General features: G+C 51.2%; 4 protein-coding genes across 4 annotated transcripts; 1 reads left to right on the top strand and 3 right to left on the bottom strand.

Moving 5' to 3' along the window:
• Positions 1-242: 242 nt before the first annotated feature.
• On the bottom strand, positions 243-4388 carry ETH_00020360 (uncharacterized protein; the record flags this gene model as incomplete). The annotated part of the gene is made up of 1 exon (XM_013380648.1): positions 243-4388. The coding sequence occupies one exon, from the start codon at positions 4386-4388 to the stop codon at positions 243-245; it is 4146 nt and encodes a 1381-aa protein (XP_013236102.1).
• Positions 4389-8400: 4012 nt separating this feature from the next.
• Positions 8401-10043, top strand: ETH_00020355 (aldo/keto reductase family oxidoreductase, putative; the record flags this gene model as incomplete). Its single annotated transcript, XM_013380647.1, has 6 exons — positions 8401-8551; positions 8669-8806; positions 8952-9043; positions 9232-9321; positions 9481-9612; positions 9825-10043. The coding sequence occupies 6 exons, from the start codon at positions 8401-8403 to the stop codon at positions 10041-10043; spliced, it is 822 nt and encodes a 273-aa protein (XP_013236101.1).
• Positions 10044-12887: 2844 nt separating this feature from the next.
• ETH_00020350 (uncharacterized protein) lies at positions 12888-17271 on the bottom strand (the record flags this gene model as incomplete). Its single annotated transcript, XM_013380646.1, has 9 exons — positions 12888-12989; positions 13264-13387; positions 13561-13635; positions 13777-13936; positions 14142-14305; positions 14468-14546; positions 14764-15037; positions 16017-16398; positions 16898-17271. 9 exons carry the CDS (start codon positions 17269-17271, stop codon positions 12888-12890), a joined length of 1734 nt encoding a protein of 577 aa, XP_013236100.1.
• A 2503-nt stretch (positions 17272-19774) lies between these two features.
• ETH_00020345 (uncharacterized protein) lies at positions 19775-20917 on the bottom strand (the record flags this gene model as incomplete). Its single annotated transcript, XM_013380645.1, has 3 exons — positions 19775-19942; positions 20233-20440; positions 20625-20917. The coding sequence occupies 3 exons, from the start codon at positions 20915-20917 to the stop codon at positions 19775-19777; spliced, it is 669 nt and encodes a 222-aa protein (XP_013236099.1).
• Between the last annotated feature and the right edge of the window lie 1190 nt (positions 20918-22107).

Here is a 22107-nt window from a genome sequence, read left to right as displayed (position 1 = left end):
TTGGGTATGAATATGGTGTAAGCAGAGATCGTATGGAACCCTATGAAAAACAATCGACAGCTTAAAAGACATGCAGACCAACGGAAAGATATATACAAAGCAAGCGTGCACTATCTCAGCAGTGTCATTCTATGGCTTTAACAACAGGTGCTCCTGCACTTCCTGCTGCAGTGCGTGCTGCTTCTCCCTCTGAAACATGAAGGCCCCTCCCGAACCCAAACAACACAGTGGGGCAGTCATGCTCATTCAAAAATGCTGCAACAAAAGCTGCCCCTACATCTTCCTCTGGTGCCGCAGGGCTCCTCTTCTCTGCACGGAGCCATTTTTACGCTGCTACCGATGCCGCCGACGCTGCTGCTGCTACGGCAGCAGGGTTGTACAGGTGTCTTTAGAGCAACACCAGGCGAAGGAGCCGCCGCTACAGGGCCATGCTGAAGGACGCTGAGAAATGGAGTGAGGAATTCGTCCACTTCACTACTATCTGTGAGACACTGAGGGCAGCCTTCACCTGCTACCGCGGCTGCCGCGGCTGCAGTTGCTGGATCCGTGTCAATTTGTTGCTGCAGCGCGCTGCAGCAACAGCACGGCACTCCCAGTGGCGGCGGCGTAGCAGCACAAGGCGAGCATGCGTCCAGCGGGGCCGCAGGTGGTGCTTTCCTCGCAGCAGCAGTCACACTCTCACTCTTCCTTGTCAAATCCCTGCCAGTGCTGTTGCTGCATGTAGCACGGGCAGATGTTGGTGACGGCTCTTCTGAAATGCTGCAGCGCGTGCTGCTGCCACCACTAAAGACTCCAGTAGGGTTGTACAGTCCCTGGCCGATGAGAGCTGCAACAGCGTCCGCAGCGTATGCTGCCGCTTCTTTGGCGCGCTCATTTACCTCCGCCGAGCAGCAAGTACTACGTGCAGCCTTGTGTGGTTGCGGCGTTTTTGAGGATAAGACACGAGAGCTACGGCGAAGCCTTGGTGAACTGCTGCTGCTGCGGCTGTTCCCTCCGCTAGTTTGAACGCAGTGGACACGGCGCGAATCCAGAAGCAGATCCGCGGCAGCAGCTGGCGCCATGCCTAGGGTTGCTGCCTTGATACCTCGTCTGTTCCATTTTCGGTACGGCAGGCCGATGCCAAGCGCCTCCGTCAGTCTCTCCTCGAGGTCCTCGCAACTATTGCTGCTGCCAATGCTGCTGTTGTGCTGCTGCCACATGGAATGCCCATTAGACATCCACCCCCCTACTGTGCCGCGTCGCTCGTTGTCCCTGTTGCTGCTGCATCTGCTGAGGCTGGTGCTGCTGCTGCAGCTCTGAAACTCTTCAAGCGAATCAGTGCCGCTGCCAACGTCGAGGCACTTTCTTTGGCTCTTGCTGGTGCCTCTACTGTACCCAATGCTTTCAAATGAACAAGCTGAGGCTTCCTTGTCGCAGAGAGATACCTCTCTGTCGCAGAGAGATACGGCGACAGCGGTGGCAACATCAAGACCCCATAAGCTGTCTTTGGCACAGTCTGTTGCTGCTGGTGCAGCTGCTACTTCTGCTGGCTCTTCCGCTGCGAATACACCCTCCTTCGCTACTGGAATTGCAGAAGGTACTAGAACCGGTGCATTGGCTTCCGCTGCTGCTGCCTTTGCTGGTGCCAACGCCGCAGATGCACCTTCTTCTGAAGCTGGGGCTGCTGGAGCGAGTGGTACTGGCACAGTTTCTCCCGCTGTTGTTCCGTCCGCTGCAGGACCCTCTGCCGACAGCAGTGCTATACCTGTAACTCCTTTTGCAGGGCTTGCTGGCGTGCTTGATAAGGCCACTGACGGTACGACGTCTTCACGTCGTTGATGTTCCCAGTGTTCCTTTGTTAGTTGGTTACGTACGGCTGCTGTTGAATCTAATGTATCATATGTTCCTGTTGCGCCTGGAGCTGCTGCTGCTGCCTCAGTTATTACTGGCACCGTGACAGCTGCTGCAGCTGCGCTGGTGCTGCTGCTGCGGCAACGTTGGTTTGGGCTGACTTCGGCTTGAATATCGCCAACAGCCTCACCCAGGGAGGCCTGTGGAAAATCGTGCTGCAGCTGCAGCTGCAGGAGGAGGCGCTGCTGCACCTGCAACTGTTTCTGTGCCTCTGCATACCTCTGGCGTTGCTTCCGTTGCTTCTGCTGCCTCTGCTGAAGCTGCTGCTGCGCTGGCTCAGAGCCCACTGCAGTGTACACGCAGCTTCCAACTACAAGGGGGCTGGTATGCACTCTACGGCCAGCGGATTCTCCAAACAGAGTACCTGAGCGCTCCTCTCCTGAAGCTGCTGCCGTTGCTTCTAAACTCATAGCTTCATCAGCAGCAGCTGATGCTGTGCTGGCCTTTGTGTGGCGACGCCGCCACATCAGCAGGTAGGACACACCATGTTTCTTCCGACGCTGCTGTTGCTGTTGTACTTCTCGCTGCTTCACTTGTGGCGGCTGGCATTGCACCACCTGGGCTCCCTGCGTCACTCGCAGCTGTTGCTGCTGCGGGCTCTCCACTACGTGAACTCCCCGGCAACTAGAAGAAGAGCAACCCATTGCGCAGCAAGACGCTAAAGCTGACGCCGCCTGTGGAGCCGTGGCAGGAGCAGCGTCAGGTCTCTCAACTGTCCTTTGGCTAACAGAAGAGCTTCCCACTGCATCTTCAAGAACGGCTGCAACCGCAGTATTGCACCTTCGCACTCTTCCTGTCGCTATCACTAGAGATCCAGCAGTAGCAGCAGCCTGAAGATTCCCGCTGCTGTGCGTACGGGTGGCCTGTTGCGGTCGTTCATGCTGCTGAAGTGGCGCCCGCCAAAGTTTGCTGCCACTCCAAAGAAATGACAAACGAGATAAACTTGTGATGGCGTTTTTGCTGCTGCCGTGGCTGAAGCTGCGTTGCGTCGGCAGCATGCGTCCGCGGGACAGATGCTGTTGATACAAACGCCGCTGTGGCACTACAGGAAGGCTCTCCCTGCTGTCAGAGATTTCCGTTGCCTCTGTTTTGCTATTGCTTCTGCTGGCCCCCGTCGCTGTAGCAGAAGGATCAAGGTCGTCCAGAGGTGTTTCGAAAAGCGCAGAGAAACAAGGAACTGCTGTTGCCGCTGCTGCTGCGGCCGCAGCTGCCGCTGCCGTTGCAGCAGCTGTTGCTGCTGCTGTCGCCGTTGCAGTTGCTGCAGCTGTTGCTGCAGCCGTTGCTGCAGCTGTTGCTGCAGCCTTTGCAGCAGCTGTTGCGGCTGCCTCTGTGGCGGCATCTGCAGCTGCTTCTGATGCCGCCGTTGCAGATCTCGCGCCTGAAGTCCTAGCCCCAAGAGAGGCCGGATCGACAGCCACTGCACTGTCGCTATTGCAATGGCGGTAGTAGCTACTGCTGCTGCTCTCTCCGCCGCTGCTGCAGCCACTCTCCAAAAGGATAACACGGCCTTCAAAAGAATGGCCTCTCCAGGGTCCTCCAGGTGAAACCGCAGACGCCGCCAGAGCAGCAGCAGCAGCAGAAGGCGCCGGTAGCATCAGGGAAGACCCTGCCAACGAAAGTGAGCTGCTGGGACATTTAAAGCGCTGACGCTGTGGCTTATGTTGCCTCTCACGCTGCTGTTGCTGTCCGCTCTCCAACGGGGCGCAGGAGTCGCTGTGCAAAGAAGACGATGCAGCTGCAGGTGACGCTGCTGCAGTTGGGCCCTCCACGAAAACGCTGCGAGCCATACGGACCCCATGGGGCCCCCAAAATTCGGTTGGAGACTCATAAAACGAGCTCGCCTCTTCCCTTGCTACTGTTCTGGGAGCTGCCTTTGTTTGCTGTGCTGCTGCTGCTCCACTGCTTAGCAGCTCGGTTGGCTGCCGCTGGTGCCGCTGCTGAGCACCGATAAGGCAAATGTGATGGCAGCGCTGCGGAGGCAGAGGCACTTCGTGAATTTCCGGGCTGCTGCAAGCTATGCAGCCGCACAAAGCGCTGCCAACACTGCCTCGGCTGCTGCTTGCCTGTAGTCCTGCTGCTCTTCCTGCGGTGCAGGTGCGGTAGGTGGGGGAAGCCACTGTGCTGCTGCTGCTGCTGCAGGTAAAGGCGGGCAAAAACGGAGCGCTGCTGCGGGTGCAGCTTGTGCTACAGCTATCTCCTCGGCGTATGCATTGCTGCTGCTTGCCGCTGCTGTTCCTCTCATACAGGCCCAGCAGTTCGTCGCTCCCTACGGCAGCGAGTGGTAGCCACACACCCGAAGTGCTGCCACAGCTCGATAAGCTGCAGCAGCTAATGCAGCTACCGTCTCGTCCGAGCTCCTTGTCAGGAGCAGTGGCGGCAGAGGAGCCATAGTCCTCCTGAGGTGGCGTCGTTGTTGCCGTTGTAGCTGCGCCTGTTCCTGTTTTACTGCTGTTGCACTGCCCTGTGCTACGGGAAAGAATGCCGCGCCAACGAGACATGGGAAAAATTAAAGGACCGCTGGAAGAGCCGACGGAGTAGAAAAGCCTTTCGTGCGGCCACAGCCGTTGCTGCTGCTGTAGCTGCAATACGCAAGCCGCGCTGCTTCTCGGGACGTCGGTGCAACCAGGCCAAGTGAAGGCGGTAATGCTGCCATGGTGGCCTCAGAGCAGATATGAGGCCCTGAAAGCCCCTCAGGAAGCCGTTGTCACAGCAGCAACCACAGCAGGATCGCGAACAGCCGAAGCCGGCGCCCCAGGTTGCTGCTGCAGCTGCAAATTTCCAAGAAGCGGGCGCAGTACGTGCAGCACAAAACCATGAAGCAGTCGAGTCGCCCTTCGTAGCTGAACTTTCTGCCTCCACTGCGGCTGTTGCCAGCGTTACCCTTGCTGCTGCAGTCGTCCCCAGTAGTAAAAGCAGCCGCCGTTGAATCGGGGTTCACTCTGGTCCTTAAGCCCTATTAAATAGCATTAAATTCCTTCTCATGGAAGGAAAGCGGGAAAGAAATGCTGCACAGGAGCTATTGCCAGCCACAGACCATAGCTGTTTCCCCAAGATCGAGGGAGTAGCAGTTGCAGCAGCGGCAACAAAAGTGGCAGCTCCAGGTGAAGCAGCAAAATGATACGATCCGTTTTTCATCAAATTGCTAAATTTACCTATTTGAGTTAAAGAGAGCGAAAGGGAAGAAAAATCATGGATAGAAACCGAGCAAGAGTGTGGGAGCTGCCGCGAGTAGCTGTTTATGCCACAGGTGAGAAACGGAGGTGAAAATACGCAACGTATACACCGTCTAATAAGTAATACAGTACAATTTCAACAAAAAGGGAAAACGAACCACACAAGAACATGAGAACGTGAGGTCAAAGCGCATCAGTTTTGCTCATTTGCAGCGCTTCCTGGGACAGAGGCGGTGGCGTTGCTCCTGTTGGCACTGCTCATGCACCTGCTGTTGCTTTTGCCTCTTTCATGGCAATTTCGCTGTACCTCTTACTTATCGTTGAGTAAAAACCAACGTATGGGACATAACAAAGCGACAAGAGAGAGCGTTTGACCCTCTTGTGCATCTGAAGTGCAGCCCTGTGGCGCTGCCGCTCCAGTTGTAGCGCTGGGCTCCACAATCTCTGGATCTTGTGCAAAAAAGGCAGACTGTGCACTATGAATAGTCCGTAGTATGTTCCCAAGGCATTTTTTCCCTTCAAATCGAGTCTTTCAAGGCACAGGCGCCGCCGCCTCCCTTACGCGGTGGCGTGACGATTGCTTGATCCCTACACCGCTGCTCCGCACATGGAGCACTACCGTGTTGGCCCGGGAAAGAGATGCATCTTCTAAATTGTGCATATAATTTTTACTTAAGTTAGGCCTTCGGTCTAGCGAGCTTTTGTACGGGGGAATGGGCACACTGGAGCGCCTGATGACTTGAAACTGCACTCAACATCGTTGTTTCCGTGTCTTAAGAATTTTGCGTAGGCTTTATCACGATGGTAGAGTCTAGAAAAGCTTCTTCCCATTGATTAATCTCTAAGCTCGCGTCTATGAAGATTATATTGGGTATGCAGCGCGTCGTTCAGGTACTTGTATAACAGTTCGCTAGGTCCTCACACTTGTGTGCTACCCTCAACAGTTTAATGAACGCGGAAGCAAGTAGCCTTTTGCGCTACTCCCGTATCTAGCCGCCATAGAGTAGGCTAGAAATATGAAGGGCCCGATAAGGATGCAGGCTACTTCCGGCACTAGGTACCAAGCTTGGGACAGCATGGCCAAGACTGGCCTACAGTAGATGATAGTACCTGAAGATGATTAAGCCTCCTGTTAGAACGGCGAAATGTTAGATTTCCGCTCCCCTTAGACCGGGCACTGGGACAAAATACACCAGTTCTGGTGTCGCAAAATATTATATTTGCAGTTCAAAACGATTCTGTTCTGCCTTAGCCAGACAGTATCCACAATATCCCCACAAACAATATTGCCGGCGAGCAAACAAGCATTTGAAGAGGAATAGTGGAACTTGACCTTATTCATCAAGCGCCCACAATCGCAGTCGCATTTCTTACTTGACGATCCGAGTAGCCGAAGTGCAGAATAGTGAGCAGACGGTTTGAAGTGAGTACCTGGTTGTGTTTGCTATCTGGATCTTCAGAATATTTCCCGAGTTTTCTTGTAACTGTGGCTGGATGGGGTCGACACATCTCCCTCCCCCCTTAATTCGCTTTTCGGTTGTTTAAGTTGCTAGTTTGCCCTGTTTCGCTGGGTGATCGCCGTGTGGGCATCTCCGGGGCGAAACCTTCATTTGCTGGGCCACGTGTGTATGAGTTACCAGGTGCATATGAGACTTCCTAGTGAGAATGGTCACATGCTTACCCGATGTGCTAGCTTGTTTGTGTTAATGTGAGCTGCTAGTAAGGGCTGTCATTTAGGCATGGGGCAGGAGGTAGAGCGCATATCCTGGAATAGCCCCTAGTTGTAGCCGGTTAATCACGATGCAGCCTGTACGTTTTGCGCTACACTCTACAGCTCTGGAAACCCTTTAATCATACCAAAATAGTACGCAGAAGGGTAAAAATTTCTACCAAGAAGCGGCAAGGCCTCAAAGGAAATCGAAGTATAGTATTCCCTGTTGTCAACTGAGGTTTCGTGCACCTGCAAGTGCAGTGCCGGCCCTATATGCCAAGGCTGCTTGCAGTACTCACAAAGTCTCGCCACCGTCTGATCCCTACAGTTTTAGGTATACTATATTTGCACATTGCATATCTTCATTTCGGTGCACAAGGTATTCGAAAACTTCCTTCCGGCTCGATTGTAGTATGCAGCACTACGTTTCACCCGAAGGCAAAAATCATGAGTCTGAAAAGCAGCCGCTGAAGATAATTCCTTGTAGGCATGTTGGTGCCCTTGATGGCCCTAATAACGTTGCCCAATTGAGGCTGACAACCCTGTCTTCAGTGTCACGTATATTTATACCAACTGGCACTGCCAATTTACTGCTTCCTGTGGTGCACGGAATTGTGTCTAGAGCAGCTCAATACCGTCATACAGATTATGGCAACACAGTACAAGTGCAAAGAGAGGCTGCAATTGTTTGCTGCGTAGCTTTAAGCCGCAGAAATCGCAACCTTCCCTGTAGCAAGTCGCCCTCCCCCCTCATGCACTTCCGCTCGCCAACTTCATGAAATAAGTGGCTGCGCGCCACTCGAAGCACCAGGCCTAGCACCTCTGCTTACGGCACTGCTGTTGTAATATTGGGGATAGATGAGTTACGATGGCGGCATGGGCTTCGCAGTCGAGGACACTCCCACACTGACCAGCCAAGCATGTGAAGAGAGCCAACTCAGGTTCTGAACATGCTTCACCCCATGCAGTGAGAGCAATAATAATCACTAATAGAGGTAGTTTCCGTTAATAAAGGACCGCTCTCTTCAAATCATACGGGGATGCAAGGCAGAATACAATCGGAATCATTAGGCAAGGTTGTCTGCAGCTGTTAAGTTCTAGCTACTGCACGACCTTCCCAAAACTTGTTGCACTTTGAAAGCCGAACTTCCGTATTGTCAAAATAACTGGGCTTCATGACGACACGAGCAAAACGCTCGGAAGAGTGTAGCGGCACCCAAGACAAGAGATGATCGATTGCGTTGTTTGTTTGTATGTTGCTTCTGCCACAGCATCTGCAGGGGACAGCTTCGTAATTTAAGTCGTTGGTTCGATTATTTCCATCTGCACACAGAGAAAAGCATTTAGTTGCGGGATTGGAGGTTGTACAGTTGTTGTGTACAGTGCATGTCTGCCAGCGCCCAGCGCGCGAAGCGTGTGCGCGTACTTCGCTTCCAAAGCGATAAACAATTGGTCTTCACAAATGGTCTGCTCCTCACATTTTCTGATTTCATCTTGGTTTCGTTTTTCACCTTCCTTTTCTCCTATCCTTTTGGGTGCGGTGTATCAACAATGACTTGCCCGAGCCTTGCTGGGGTTGATCTTCTTGCAGCTGCAGAATGCTGCACACTATCTAACGGTGTTCGTATGCCCGTAATAGGGCTAGGGACATGGCGGCTTCGCGGAGATAGGCTGCGATCTGGGGTCTTCGGGGCGCTTCACGAGCGATACGGTTTGATTGACACCGCATCAGTGTACGGGAATGAGGAGGAGATCCGGCAGCTCCTCAAGGAGGCGGGTGAGTGTCGAACTTCCGAGCGATAAGTGCTCAGTTAAGCGTTTAACGACTTATTTTAAAGCTCAGAGACAGCTGTTAGACTGAGGGAGCGGTGCCACCTCTGCTGCTGTTCTGCAGGAAACCCCAGGGTATTCTTGACCTCCAAGCTGAAGCCCGAAGACGCCCAGGGAACTGAAGCAGTTCTGAAAGCATTTGAAGGCACAATCGAGCGGCTAGGAGTGGAGCAGCTCGACCTGTACCTAATACATTGGCCAGGTGAACGGACTTGTCTGCGTTGAGCTGGCGCAACAGTTGGCGAACAACTCTCCCAAGGTTTCAAGTGTATGTGTACAGTTGTGTTTGCCAAGGCACGTACACACCAAGCTAACTGCGCAGAACTGTGCGTATGTCTTGCTTTCAGGCAGCGGCGGGGTGGACGCCAACAGCCCAGCAAACAGGCAGAGGCGGCTGGAGAGTTGGCGCGCCTTAGAGCAGTTGTATGAGAAGAAAAAGGCAAGCTATGAATGATTCGTAGCCCTTGCATTCGTCCTCAAAACGCGGAGGCGTCCTCATGGGGGTGGAGGAGCAAAGAGATTGCGCCGTGTATATGTCGCGAACGTGTGAAATTGTGAAAGGACAGCACTAGAATATGGCTGTGGATTTTGAATAGGAAATGAAAGGCTTCGGCTCTCTTTGTTTAGGTCCGGGCGATTGGGGTGTCGAATTTCTTGGTGCCGCACATCGAGCAGCTGATGGAGGATGGCGCGAAGATCATGCCAATGGTCAATCAGGTACAGGCGCTCAACGCCGATTCTCTGAGACTGTCACTGACTTGTCTAGCTGGTGAATTTGTGGGTGATAGCAGAAGGACTGGCTGTCCCTATCTTGTGGCTCCCAGCTGGACAGTCAGTTATTGGGGATTTTCAATAAGCGCATTCTCTTGTCTGCAGCTTGAGTGGCACCCAATGTGTTGGGTCCCGGACTTGATTCCGTTCGCAAAGAAGCACAGTATAGTACTCCAGGCCTACTCCTCGCTTGGATCCGGGGAAAACAGATTGCTTGACCACCCGGTGGTGAAAGAGGTTCGGAACACCTATATTGTCGCTAGTTTATCTTTTACTGACCATGTTGAAAGCGTTAGCGCTTCATTTGAGAGCGCAGTGAGGGATCTTGTGGGACGGGACTGGCGTGATGCCTTCACCTGTGTTGGCCGTGGCTTGGGCCGTGTTTAATTTGAGGGTATGCTTGTGTTGATCGGCCCATCTGCGGTTTCCAATGTGTATGGCTGCGTCAGATCGCGAAGGAAATTAATCAGCCACCCAGCGTGGTGCTTTTGGGGTGGCCTCGTCAGCAGGGGCTGCTGATCATACCGTGCAGCACATCCCAGGAACACCTGAAGGAAAATTTGGCAGCGCTGACTGTGCAGCTGTCGGAAGATCAGATGAAGAGACTTGGCGCCATTCATGAAGATGTCAAGCACCGTTTCTGCTGGGACCCTAACACCATTGCATAGAATTTTATCCAGTGCCACTTTACCTTTGTCTCACGTTGGTTGCGTATTCTTTACTTTTCGGAGGAACCCATAGTCTTTAATGCAGAACAGCGTTAGCCATTTCCGTCATCGTTTTTTTCACAGCCTCTGGTGCTCCAAGGGGCTCCCGTCAGCTGCTAGGTTAGCACAAGAGCGCGGCCTGTCCCTGCGTCTGGAGTGCAACAGCGGGGAGGCTAGCATTGCTCGTTTTTCTGAAGACTTTTCCGCTGCAGGGTTGGCTCGGCAAGCTGCTCTGCTGCGAATACTGAAAACCGAAGCGAGCTGCTTTTGTCGTGACAACCAGCATTCCACCATGTTTTTCAGACTGCCAGAAAGCTGTGCCGTGCAGGGAGCTGCGTTTGTCATGAAAAATAGCATCCTATCATGCTATTCAAGTTGCCAGAGGATAAGATGGTTTAAGAGCTCGTGTGTATGTTGTAGGCGTCTGCTTGGATCGCAGGTCTATGTCCGTATTTGCATTCCGAATCGTTGACTGTCATGAGCCAGTTTAGGGCCAGTTTGAGCTTACAGTGACACTCGCTGCTGCGGTCTTCAGAAGCCGAGGACAGGGAAAGCATTGTGAGCACAATGGGTGTTGGAAAGCAGTGGGGGCGCATGCCCCTGCAAAGAGTAACCCTCCTCTTCGGGAAAAGCTAGAGGGGCTGCCTGGCTGTGTGTAACGGTATCACACACAGCGGGCGGTTGCGTGCCTGCTTGGCAGTAACATTAGGAGGCCACGCTGTTCAGTGTGCAACGTACAAGGTAATGTTGTCGAATACGGGGAGCCTTTTGCGAACTTGTTCACTGCTCTGAGTCGTGTCATTCATTGGGGTGAGTACTTCACGTGGATTCCCTTATCATGTGCCAGTCAAAAGGCGTTGTACCAACGGAGAACATCCAACCCGATGGATGCCCTAATTGTGGCGATGGTACCATCGCAACAAGAAGAATTTTTGTTACAACTTTTGCTTGGCTGAGGCAACGGGACCACACCGCCTAACAAGAAATAGGTGCAATGGCAGCGCATCCGTTGGGTTTAGCAGTGGCAGCAACAACGCAGCGCTCGGCATGTGTCACTCCCCGTGAGCAATGGAGCACATAAACGGCTAAAATTGACGGTTTCCACAAAATGCCAGAACAAACTGTCATCATACAGGGACAGGGAAACCTTGGTCAGTAACGTTCCTATTCTCTATACGCGCTACCGCGTATAGAGAATAAGAGCGTACAAAGACCTCCGCAGTATGATGGTCGACAACCCCTGAAGCTTGTCGCTAGCCATCAAGCAAATCGTCTGCATCTTCCCCACACGAGTTGTGGCTTCCCACTGAGCCCTTTGTCACCGCCCTGAGAGACCTCAGGCGCTGTCTGACAAGTCGCTAGCCCCTCTCTGATGCTCCTCAAATACTTTTGAGTCTGACGTTGTCACTCAGCCTGTTGTTCTCTGCTGCAAAAATGCTGAACTTGGCTTCGAAGTTATGCAGTCTCCAGTCGACCGCTTTAGTAATTCGGCAGTGTTTGCTTAAAGCAGTGGTGCTGTTGACGAAAATCACCACCTACATAGTGTGCCCCACAGTAGCAGTAGTGATGCGATAGAACCGTACTTTTCTGGGGACATAACATGATGCAGTGCTGCTGCTACGTAAAAGAAGTCACTACCGACGCTATCGTTCTGTTTCGTAGATGGGGAGTGAGACGCAGCATACGGCTTCGTGCAGCAATTAAGTAGTGACATTTTTTACGTAGCGCAGCACTGCATCACGTAACGGCGCCAAAAAAGTACGGTTTCATCGCATCGCCACTGCTACTTCAGAGCACACCATGTATTTGGAGATTTTCGTCAACAGCATTGCTCTAAGCAAACACTGCCGAATTACTAAAGCGGCCGACTGGAGACTGCATAACTCCGGAGCCACGTTGAACATCTTTACAGCAGTATTAGAGACCCCGCAGCTATGCTTTGGTTTCCAGACGCCGCTCTTCACTTCCCTACAGTTCTCTACTTGCACATAAGTGCGTGTATGCATGAAGTGCGCGGCCGTCCATATCCCTGTCGGGATATGGACGGCAGCGCACTTCATCAATGTGCATGGAAACACACCAACCGTGTATTTCATATAGAAGGCAGCGTGCGTGGGGTGTTCACCATCACTGCTGTGCTGCTGAATGAAGTTTATGCTTGTTTGATCTTTCTCATTATCCTTCTAGTTTTAATTTGAACGCGAGGCGTAAAACAGGTTAAAACGTATGAGCTGATCGGTTAGCATGACATATCAAGTGGCGAATCTATTTCAGCAAGTGACGAATCTCCTGCGACTGGGCACTACAAGGAATTCCCAAGATCAAGACAGGATTGCTGACTCGCTAGTTCTCTAGGGTGCACCATAGGAATGGAAACCTCTTTGCCTCTAACACTTCTGAGTGTATAAGCGCGTGACCTTCTAGTGATCAACTACACACTAAGTAGGCTGTGTGTAAAATTGCTTGCAGATGGAAGCGCATTCAAAAGGGAAAATGGATGAAACTATCTGTCATTTAATCTGAGTCTAGAACTGCCATCCTTACCCTGTACTTCTTTCCACGCCACTCTGTATGCCTCAAGGGATGGCGCAGTTAATATCCTTGCTCCCAAATGCTTGTGCCGACATTTGCACCGCAATATGTGAGCAGAAACAGGGAAACAGGGACAGGAGAGGGGGAAGGGACAGTTTAAGAACTAGTTTGCGGGTGTGGGCTTCTATGCCGCGGCAAAGAGAACCCCCCCACAAACAACAAAAACGTTTGCCCGTAACCAGAGCATACTTCAAATAGAGTTACGCTGTAAAATTAACGGCCTTTTTTCGGCTTCTTCAACTCCACCTCCACAAACTTTTTCGGAATACCAAAGTGCGAAATCATCAGCTCAGCGACTGGACGCGCAACGTTGCCCTGTGCAGAGTAAAAATAAAGAAATCAACTGATGACAATGAGTAGCAATTGCTCTAATATTCGTTACTTGCTCAACCGCCGATGCACTGTTTGGGGGCACCTTACGGACGAGCACTGCTGCTATGCCTCTTCAACCGAGCCCCAACTTGATAAAAGATGTCTCCCCCAAAAATATTGAGCAAATTTGAATGCACATGCATACTTGTGAGGTAGAACACGGTAGTGTAGTTAAGACATCAATGTTTTTTGCCATAAATATTTGGCGTATACATACCTGTACGGAAACAGCGGAAACCACCTTCGAGCCAGGTGGGGCATAAACAGAGGCCGATGCTGCCAATTTCTTCTGCAAGAATTCTGCAACAGCTTTCGGCTCGACCAGAAAATTTGTGACGTTTCTAAAAAGGCAAAAGACGCACGAAATTACAACCTGGTCGCGTCAGGATATATGAGAAAATGCCGCAGCGAACAGCAAGCCAACCTTGTTGCTCCTTTAGCTCTTCGTGTTCGCGTTCCTACTTGTGTAGCTCAAGTACTCGTTATTTTATTACTTTTGGTGCCGGGAGCTCACGCTATGTGTGTGACGTGCTTCCGTCCGCCTTGCTTCTCCTCCACTGAGATTCGCACAGGGTTGCATGCACCCCGCCTACAGCAGCCACAAGCGCGCACAAAAAAAAGCAAGAGAACTACAAAGCGAACGACCGCGGTAGGATGAACCACAACAGCACCAAACACGCCTGCAAATTAGCGTATAGTCAGGTCACTTTGTCAGCAGGCTTGTACTTACACGATTCTTCCCTGAAGTAGTGGCAGCTCTCCCTCATCTCTAAGGACTGCATGGCAAGGCTGTGCGGTATCCATCCACCGCACAAATATTTCCCCTTTATCCATTACCAACTTTTCCGGCCCTGCTGCCTTTGCCTCCTCTCTTTCTTCCTTGGTCAGGACTGCGAACGAATCCGCAGCAAAAGGAACAGCAGTATCTTTGTCTACTTTGTTCCTGGCCGTCATTGCTTCCACTCTCCTCTTGGGCTGTGTCTGTGTATACAGGCTTGTTCCCGGTATGGCTGTCCGGTTGCCTTGCAGGCCGTCAAACTGTATGGAGGGCTAAGAGCGAGGAAACCTGAAATATTGATTGCAAGTGGGACTGACCTGCGTCCGCCAAAAGAGGATCTATCGCGACAGTATTTTCCCTACTCCCCGAAGTGCATCGCGCCGCCTGTGTCTCTTCCTCGCCTTCCTCCTTCTTGGCATTTAGCACTTCGAAGTACTTGACAAGCACCTGTCGGTATTCCTCAGCTGTAAAGAAAACATTCCTAAGACACCACAACCCACAACTCCACGGCTAACAGATATTCCACAAGCACACAGCCCCTTAAAAGCTCCTGAAACTTTACAGCAAATGTTGTGGAAGGCAAAAGCATATCTCTCTCTCCGTCCCCACCACTCTCTACTGTCGCTTCTTGCTCTTCTCTTACCTCCCAGTGCGAACTTCAACTGCTGCGAAAATTCTGCAGCACTTCGCCGGAGGTGCGCAAAATTCAAAGACGAGCGGACCTGAGAAATAGCAGCGCGGGGAGGAATTAGAGCCTAAGAACTACGATGCCAGCTGCATAGCTAGACGCGAGCCCTCAGTGCATGAAAGAGGAATTCTGGCAGAGAGCGATACGCAGCAGTAATACGGACGTTCAAAGCGGTCAAAACGAAGAACGAATTAGAACAGAGATAAACAAAGCAAGCCCTGCCTCCTATGAAATTCTTGTCTGCTGCCTACCTTCATCTCCAGAGCGTGCAGTCCCCGCAGCATTAGGTGCATCTCGAGTTCCTTCTTCTCCTCCCGCTCCTACTGCTCCTGAAGCAGTTGGGGATGTTGCAGCAGCAGACGCTCCTGCCCTCTCCACAAGTTTCTTTTTTTGTGATTCGGGGACAGGGGTGTGTTTGCAGTAGTCGGGATGAGACCGGTTTATCTTCACGACCGACACGATGCCCCTCTGCTCCTTCGTCTGTACTAGTTTCTTCTTTGTGGCTCCCTGTATAAACTTCCCCAACTGTGCATACACCCCAGCACTCCGTTCCGGAGCAGGAATCGACACTGCGTCTGTCAAAATGTGCCATTCGTGTGCAAGCAAGTCTTTCGTGTGGGCCGTCTCCTGGTCGATGCCTAATTGAAGTGCAATAGGGTGGGACGTGGCTCAAAAAGACTGAAGAAAACAAGTGCTACAAAGCCATCAGCACCGGCCAGCAATAGCAGCAGGAGTGAACTCACTTTCCTTGCTGACGATCGTCGAATATCAGGGGCTATGAATGGGCCGTCTCCCTTTGCGATTTTTGTGTAAAAGATTGCTGGAGCCTCTGTCGTAAGTTTACTGCAGAGACGAAGATAGAAAAGAAGTCCCATATATACATATATATATTGACAGCACTCAGGGAGCAGGCGCACCCTTGAGTACACGCAGGTCTGTTGTGACCAACTACTGAGCACTGCCACTTCAACGGTGCGCCCTCTCAACTTGCCTGTATAATGCAGAAACGTCAAGGGGTAGTTGATCGTCAGAAACAGCATGCAATGTCTCTAACAAACAGAAATCTAGGTACCTATCCTGCTCCTACGTAGATAAACACATACACGCGCCAAATGGAATACGTGCACTTACGTATCCATACGCACACATACGCGGCCTTGCGTATATGGATAAATCTACAGTCCTACGAAAAGCCTGTACGCGTGTGCGTCTGCTTGTGCGTGTATGTGCCTGCGTGCGCTTCACTCTGCACTTTTATGCACAGATGCATGCTTTCAGATGTTTCCTGCAGTCAAGCGCAAATGCCTTTCGTTTGTCAAGATGAATCAATAACTACGGCACACAAGTACGCGCAATTAAGCAAAATGTGCCAGATACAGGTGACTACTGCACACCTGTAAGAATTGACCTTCAGTGCACAATAAAGATAGGCCTTCAGTGCACACGCCTATCTGTCAACCTGGCAAACCAATGAGGCACGTGCAAGCATTTGAGGGCATCTGACCTCAACGGTTAGCGCTGACTCCAATGAGTTAAGGGGAGCTTCCTCTCCTGAATCAAGCGGGGGACCGGTTTGCCTCTCTCCTTCCGCTGCATCGTCTACCTCCGCACCAGCACAAGAGGCAGCAACAGCTGGGGACGCAGAAACCGGCTTGGGGGTGGGAGCGTCTGTGTCCGCCAACTCTTCGCCCTCTTTCGCAGGAGCCCCCGCATGGGAAGCTTCTGATTGCTGCGGTTGCTGCTTCAGCTCCGGTTGAGCCAGAAACCCCGGCAAGGATTCTGAAGGCCCCATACCGCAAGACGCCAGCAACTCCTCGTCGTCCGTCCCACTGAAGACCTGAATGGAGGTGAAAAGCGGGGGCAAAACAACGTGCTTCCCGTGGTTCCTATCAATCAGCAGCAGCAAAAAAAAGAAGCAGCAAAATTAATGGCAGCAGTAATAGCAGAAGGAGCACAAAATTCAGCAAAAGCTAGTGATATATTAATTCCAGGTCAGAAACTATATACAGAAGGCGACTGTGACGGAGAGGGACACCCGGAAACAAAGTGCGGCAGAATTGAGGCGAAATAGGCTTCGAGCTAAGCAGGGAGAGGCAAATGGAGGGAAGAGAACAATGCAACGGAGGGACAGAGAGGCATGCCCAGATTCACAAGTTCGCCTGAGGCAGGAAGGGGTCACAAGCTGCGAAGTTGACAGGGAGGCCAAGACATGGGAAGATATGTAGGTTTCGAATAGAAGCGAAACGTTAAACTGAGCAGGCAAAGGATTCCTGTATCCAAGGACTAGACAGCAGCAGCAGCAGCAACCGGACTGTACATCAAGACCTGGCACCAAAAAACACGGGTGTCTGAAGGGCCACACACAAGGACAAGCATTAAACTCACCACAAGGAGTCTCCCAAACGATGCATGAGATCAAGAGCCTTCCCTTTTTCACCCAAAAGTTCTAAGGAGGGAGCCCTTGTAACAGCTCGCCCCACAGCAATGGGCAATGCGTTCCCAGCAACACGAACGGCCCAGATATCACCTAACTCAACTGAATTAATGCCCGCTGCTCTCGCTGCGGCTATAGTTAAGGGTCGACAGATACCCGGAAGCATCAAGTCGGCCCCCTTTAGCACAAGCTGAGATACTGGAGACGGCACTATCATGCACGGAAGCATCTGCGGACAGCGCCATAGACCGTGAACCTGCAAAAGCAGCAACACCGCTGCAGCAAAGTAAATATTGGAAGAATACGGTAAAGACAGAGACCCCATGACGCAAGAAAGTATTCAAAGAAGGGAGAGCAGGCGAGGGAAATCCAAGTGGAAAAACGTAAATGGGAGGCCTGTGCCCTTAAAACGTTAAACTCCGGTGTCGTAAAACGCATTATCACTGACAGTAGGGAATAAAAATCCATTTATCGCAGCGAGCAAAGCAACGTCCCCAACAGAGTACAAGCTGCATTTGTTGGCGCTGGTATAGCTCATTAACGGTGCGAGGGCACCAGGCTGTTGGGGACCTCCTCCAGCTGGAGCGGGGGCTTGCGGCAGATTGACGCGGGTGATAGTCACCCCCTCTTTTTGGGGCAGCAGTATGTCCGCATCCTCTTCAGTAAGAAGCGGGAAGGAACGCAAAAGGGTTTCCCTGAGTCTGCCAGGCGCCAAGGTGACACAGAAGGAGACAAGTAAAGCTGTATTGCACTTTTCTCATGTATAGATTACATTTTACACTCCGGGGCTTATCTTTCGCGTACTGGCTGTCATTTAGGTGCTCAGATTCATCCTTACATGTACGCCACTCCACCATTAGCAACGTGGTTTCATGGCTGCCCATCATCGTACAAACGATGAGTACTCCACCTCCAGCCCCACGGTGGTGCTTCGGTACCAATTACAGGTGAGTATAAGTGGCGAATTAGCTAGATAAAGGATGTCTTGGGTAGGTGCCGAGGTACGCGATGCTACTGAGACTTACTTTTTCCTGTCCTTGTTGCCTAGTGGTGACTGGTTGCCGGCTGGAAGAGGCCGACGAAACATTGTGAGCTGGCTCCTCAATTCTTCGTACTGCAAACAAAACAAACCCCAATCTTCAGACATAACAACTGGAGGCAGAAGGCCAACGCCGTAGCTAGCAAGCAACCCACGCTACACGCCGGGTAAGCATTCCCATGTCCAAGTCAATCCTCATAGGTAACGCTGCCGGCGTCATGCCGGAGCCCGCAAGATCTGCAGATGCTTCATGACGTGCCCCTGATTTTCGTTGATTGGGAACTGCGAAGAGCAGCGGCTGTTTGAGTTGATGGACGTGAACAATGACTCACCTTGCTATCTGAACAGCTCCCAGTGCAGCTCTTCACGAAGAACAGATGGCAAGCCTTGTCAGACTCCTTGTGTTACGGGACAGCTCAATGTGTAAGTGTGTATGTTGCGTCTCTAGAATTTAGAGAAAATTGTGCTCTTGAGCGGGAGCGGAGAAACGTAGGCAGCAGAGGTGCAGAGGCTCCCAGATGCCTTGAAAGACGTTTCTATGCAACTCCTACACTTCTTAGCATACCGTTTAGACGGAGTGCTGAATGTTTTGGCTGAATAAAGAAGAGGGGCGAGTACGAGATCCTCGAGGGCCACAAGATCTCGCCCCACAGCTGGTCTCACTGGCGGCCCCAGCTACGAGCAGCTCACATTATGAACTTAGTTTATCTTATATGCGCCTCTCACGACAAAAGTATTACGACTTTTAGTTGAAATAATAAGGCAGATGTCAGTTAATACCATGTTGGTCTTGTTGCCGTCGTTGATCCCACCGACAGCATTGGATTTCATTTCATCACGGAGCTCCCATACTGGGTGCTCTACGCTCGTGTATGGCGTACCCTTTAAGCAGTTTTCGTGTTTTCTGCAATCTAGTATGGGGACATGTGAAGGGTCCTGCAAAATGCTATAGAATTAGTCCGGCATTTTGCCCTCACTGGTCTTACAGAAGCTAAGGTACGTAACCGTTGGCATTTTTTTCCACTAGTCCTGATCATGGACCACATATCCATGGGGTGTGTCGCTCACTATTCTTGGTCAAGAAGCACCGATATGCGTGAGAATGGGCACATGGCCATACCTAGGGCACACGGCCCAATGTCTTCGTACCGTTGACTGGTATGAAGTTGGCTAGCTTTTGATGCGGCATGAAGTAACTGGTAAGTGTCTCCAGAAGGCGGCCTGGATATAACCTCATGGAACTCTCGATAATTATGTGGCATACACAGAAACACCCGTGACCGTGGAAGACAAGCTCGCCCACTTCCTAACTGCTATCCCTTGGCCTCAGGAGCTAGTGCCCTACTTCAGCCAGGGAGAATCAACCGCAACTATTGACGGCACGAAGTAGTGGACAGGTTGAGTATTGTCTTGGAAGTTTCACATTCAAACTTCTTCGTTTTGCCTTGAAGAGAGGCTCACAAGCCTTGCTCTCTAGTTGCACTGCAAGGACTAACTCAGCGAATATGCGTATCAGCTACAAATGGCAAGGAGAACACGGAACACACCTCCCAATTGTGTTTAGCCAAGTGTTTCTATTCCTGTAATCTGCCTGTCTAGACAAAGATATGTCACGCAGTTTCCTCGTGGCTTCAGTACATACTAAAATGCAGGAGCAACTCTGCAATTCCTGCATTCATGTGCAGAAAGAGGCCTACGCTAAAACGAAAAATTAGGCTGGGACGCAAACGCAGACGAGATGACGTGGGAAAGAAACGCCACGCACTGGTGCTTCCACCTGTGTAACATTCTAGGCACGCTGAGGTGTTGCTTTCCCTTTGGCTTTCGCTGGCGTCTTCGCCTTTGCCTTTGCCTGAGGTTGATACTTGGCGGCCCACTTTGGCGTATATCCCACGAAGTGAGACAGACGTATACACTGCGAGTTGCCGCAATTCATGCTGACTTGTCCCGGTGCAATCTGTAAAAAGCATTACAGAAAAAGCCTTAGATCAATCTGCTGCATGGACTGCGCATAGAAGTTACAAAAGCAAACGACCACTCAGCGCATCTTGATACTGCGTTTCACGATAAGTGAAGAGCTGGCCCTGTGTTTGTGCACAAGCGTTCCCCTGCCCAAATTCTTAGGTGTTTCGGCGATTAGTCTGGCTGGTGTGTGTATTTGTCCTTGTGTGTTTCTTTACTTTATCTGAAAAGCGGCACGTTGTAAAATTATAAAGCGTTCAACGAAGTCTCCCGAGAACTCCACACCTGTTTGAGCATCTTAAGGGAGTCGTCATCAGCGAACAGAAATGACAAGAGTTTGCAGACATAACTCGGAACCGTTTTGTCTTGGCCTCTTTTCTGCACCTGAATTACAGGCAGGCCCTGCTCCATTGAAGTGTCTCCGTGCCACAGCACACAAGGCGCACTAGGGGAAGGGTCTCCCAGGATAGGGTCGTCTGTAAAGCTGACGCTCCTTTAAGCAGAGACAAAACACATACGCGCATAGTGCAGAAAATTGGGAGGGAACAGTGCTGCCAGTGGCTCATTTAGTAAGCACAAGGCACCTGTCTACAGCATCAAATAAGAACACATAAGAAGTAATAGCAGATGTTAAGGCTAAGCCGGCTTGTAGGCAGATTCAGTTCTCCGCAGCGTACAGGGCAACAGTTTTAAGAAGACTGAGGACCTCATCTCTTTCCCAAACTTTTGCTGCTCTTTTTTGAACGTGAGTGATCCATTTCTTGGAGAGTAGCTCCGCATTGGCCTCGCTGTGGGGTTGAAAATTCGGCTTTTCTGGAGGGCTTTCTACGGCCTCTACTTCTACGGGCTCTTCCTCCCAAGGCTGCGTAGATGCTGAAGACTTCGACGCCAGAGTGCGATGGCTCTGTAGCTCGGATGTACTGTTGCTGCTCCCCCAGAAGTTGCCGCAGCAGGAGCGCCAGCAAGACATTTCAGCCCAGGTCGAAAATAAAAAAAGTTAGCCAATACAGGGGGAAGCAGGAAAGTGTCAAGGCAGCAAGACTGGGTCCAAACGTCCCCTAGGCCACAGCTGGTGCAGGCGGCCAAGAGGGGATAAGGGGGATGCCGGTACAACCTCAGCTCCATATCCATGCGCTCCGAGACTGTCACAGTCCCTACAAATAGGTGTTAAACTCGAATGTATACTTCAAGGGCGATCACAGCAAAATTGTGCTGGGGCCTCCAGCGCTTCAGGGGGCCTAGTTGTGTCATCACCAGTTGCGGGTGAGGCTGATAGTAATTGCGTATTCTAAGTGTCCTTGGATGAATTTTACAATGTGAAAAAGCTATAATTTGAAAGCTTCAATGGCTTGACAATACAGACACCGCATCGACCCCAAGAGTCGAGCCACGGGTCGCGAAGAATGACCAGCGAGAAGGAGAGCGGCTATAAAAGCAACCCGCTGCAAATTTAGTGCTTCGATTTACAAACTGTACAATATTCAGCATTTTGGAGCTCCTCAAAGTTGTTAGTCGGAGGCAGACAAGATGTATGGCCCCCTGGAGCATCGAGCAGTGATGGTGTTTGCTGGCTCTGTTCAAAGTGGCTGCTTGAGCACGTAGAGTTTAGCGTAGGCCTGAAAATGCCGAACCCCTTACCAGGGAACCTATCTCTCAGAGGCTTCAACAACTTAAAAAATGGCTTAACTCATCTTCTACTCCCTTCTTTTTTGGATCATTGACGAGAAACTGCTATTGAGTGGCACACCGTCCGCTCAGTCACAACTCAAGCTGGCCAAGCCTTCTGACCGCTCCCGCGAAAGGTCTCCAGGCGTCTGATCACCCAACGCCTAAGCAACAAATAAATTTATCTAATATATCAATTTAATTCACAATGAGTCTTTGACGCAGGAGATAAACTTGAAACGCAAAAGTGCACACGTAGGTTGCTGACGGTAGGTGTCCATGAGTCATTTAGGCATGAGTCATTGAGAGTTAAACCTCTAAGGACAAGAGAGCAGGCAACTCATGGAAGCCTCTTTGCTTGAGTTTGTATAACTAATTTGTGGCACAAACTGGAACCCCAGGGGCTCTTCGCAGTCAAGAAAAAAATTCTAACACATTCAACACTAGGAGTGCTTTAATTTGGCAAGGGGCCTTCGCCCACAACTTCATCTCTAC

This window comes from Eimeria tenella, genomic scaffold (assembly GCF_000499545.2).
Source record: "Eimeria tenella Houghton genomic scaffold, Eth_scaff76, whole genome shotgun sequence".
NCBI lineage: Eukaryota > Apicomplexa > Conoidasida > Eucoccidiorida > Eimeriidae > Eimeria > Eimeria tenella.
This window is presented reverse-complemented; position numbering and strand designations above follow the sequence as displayed.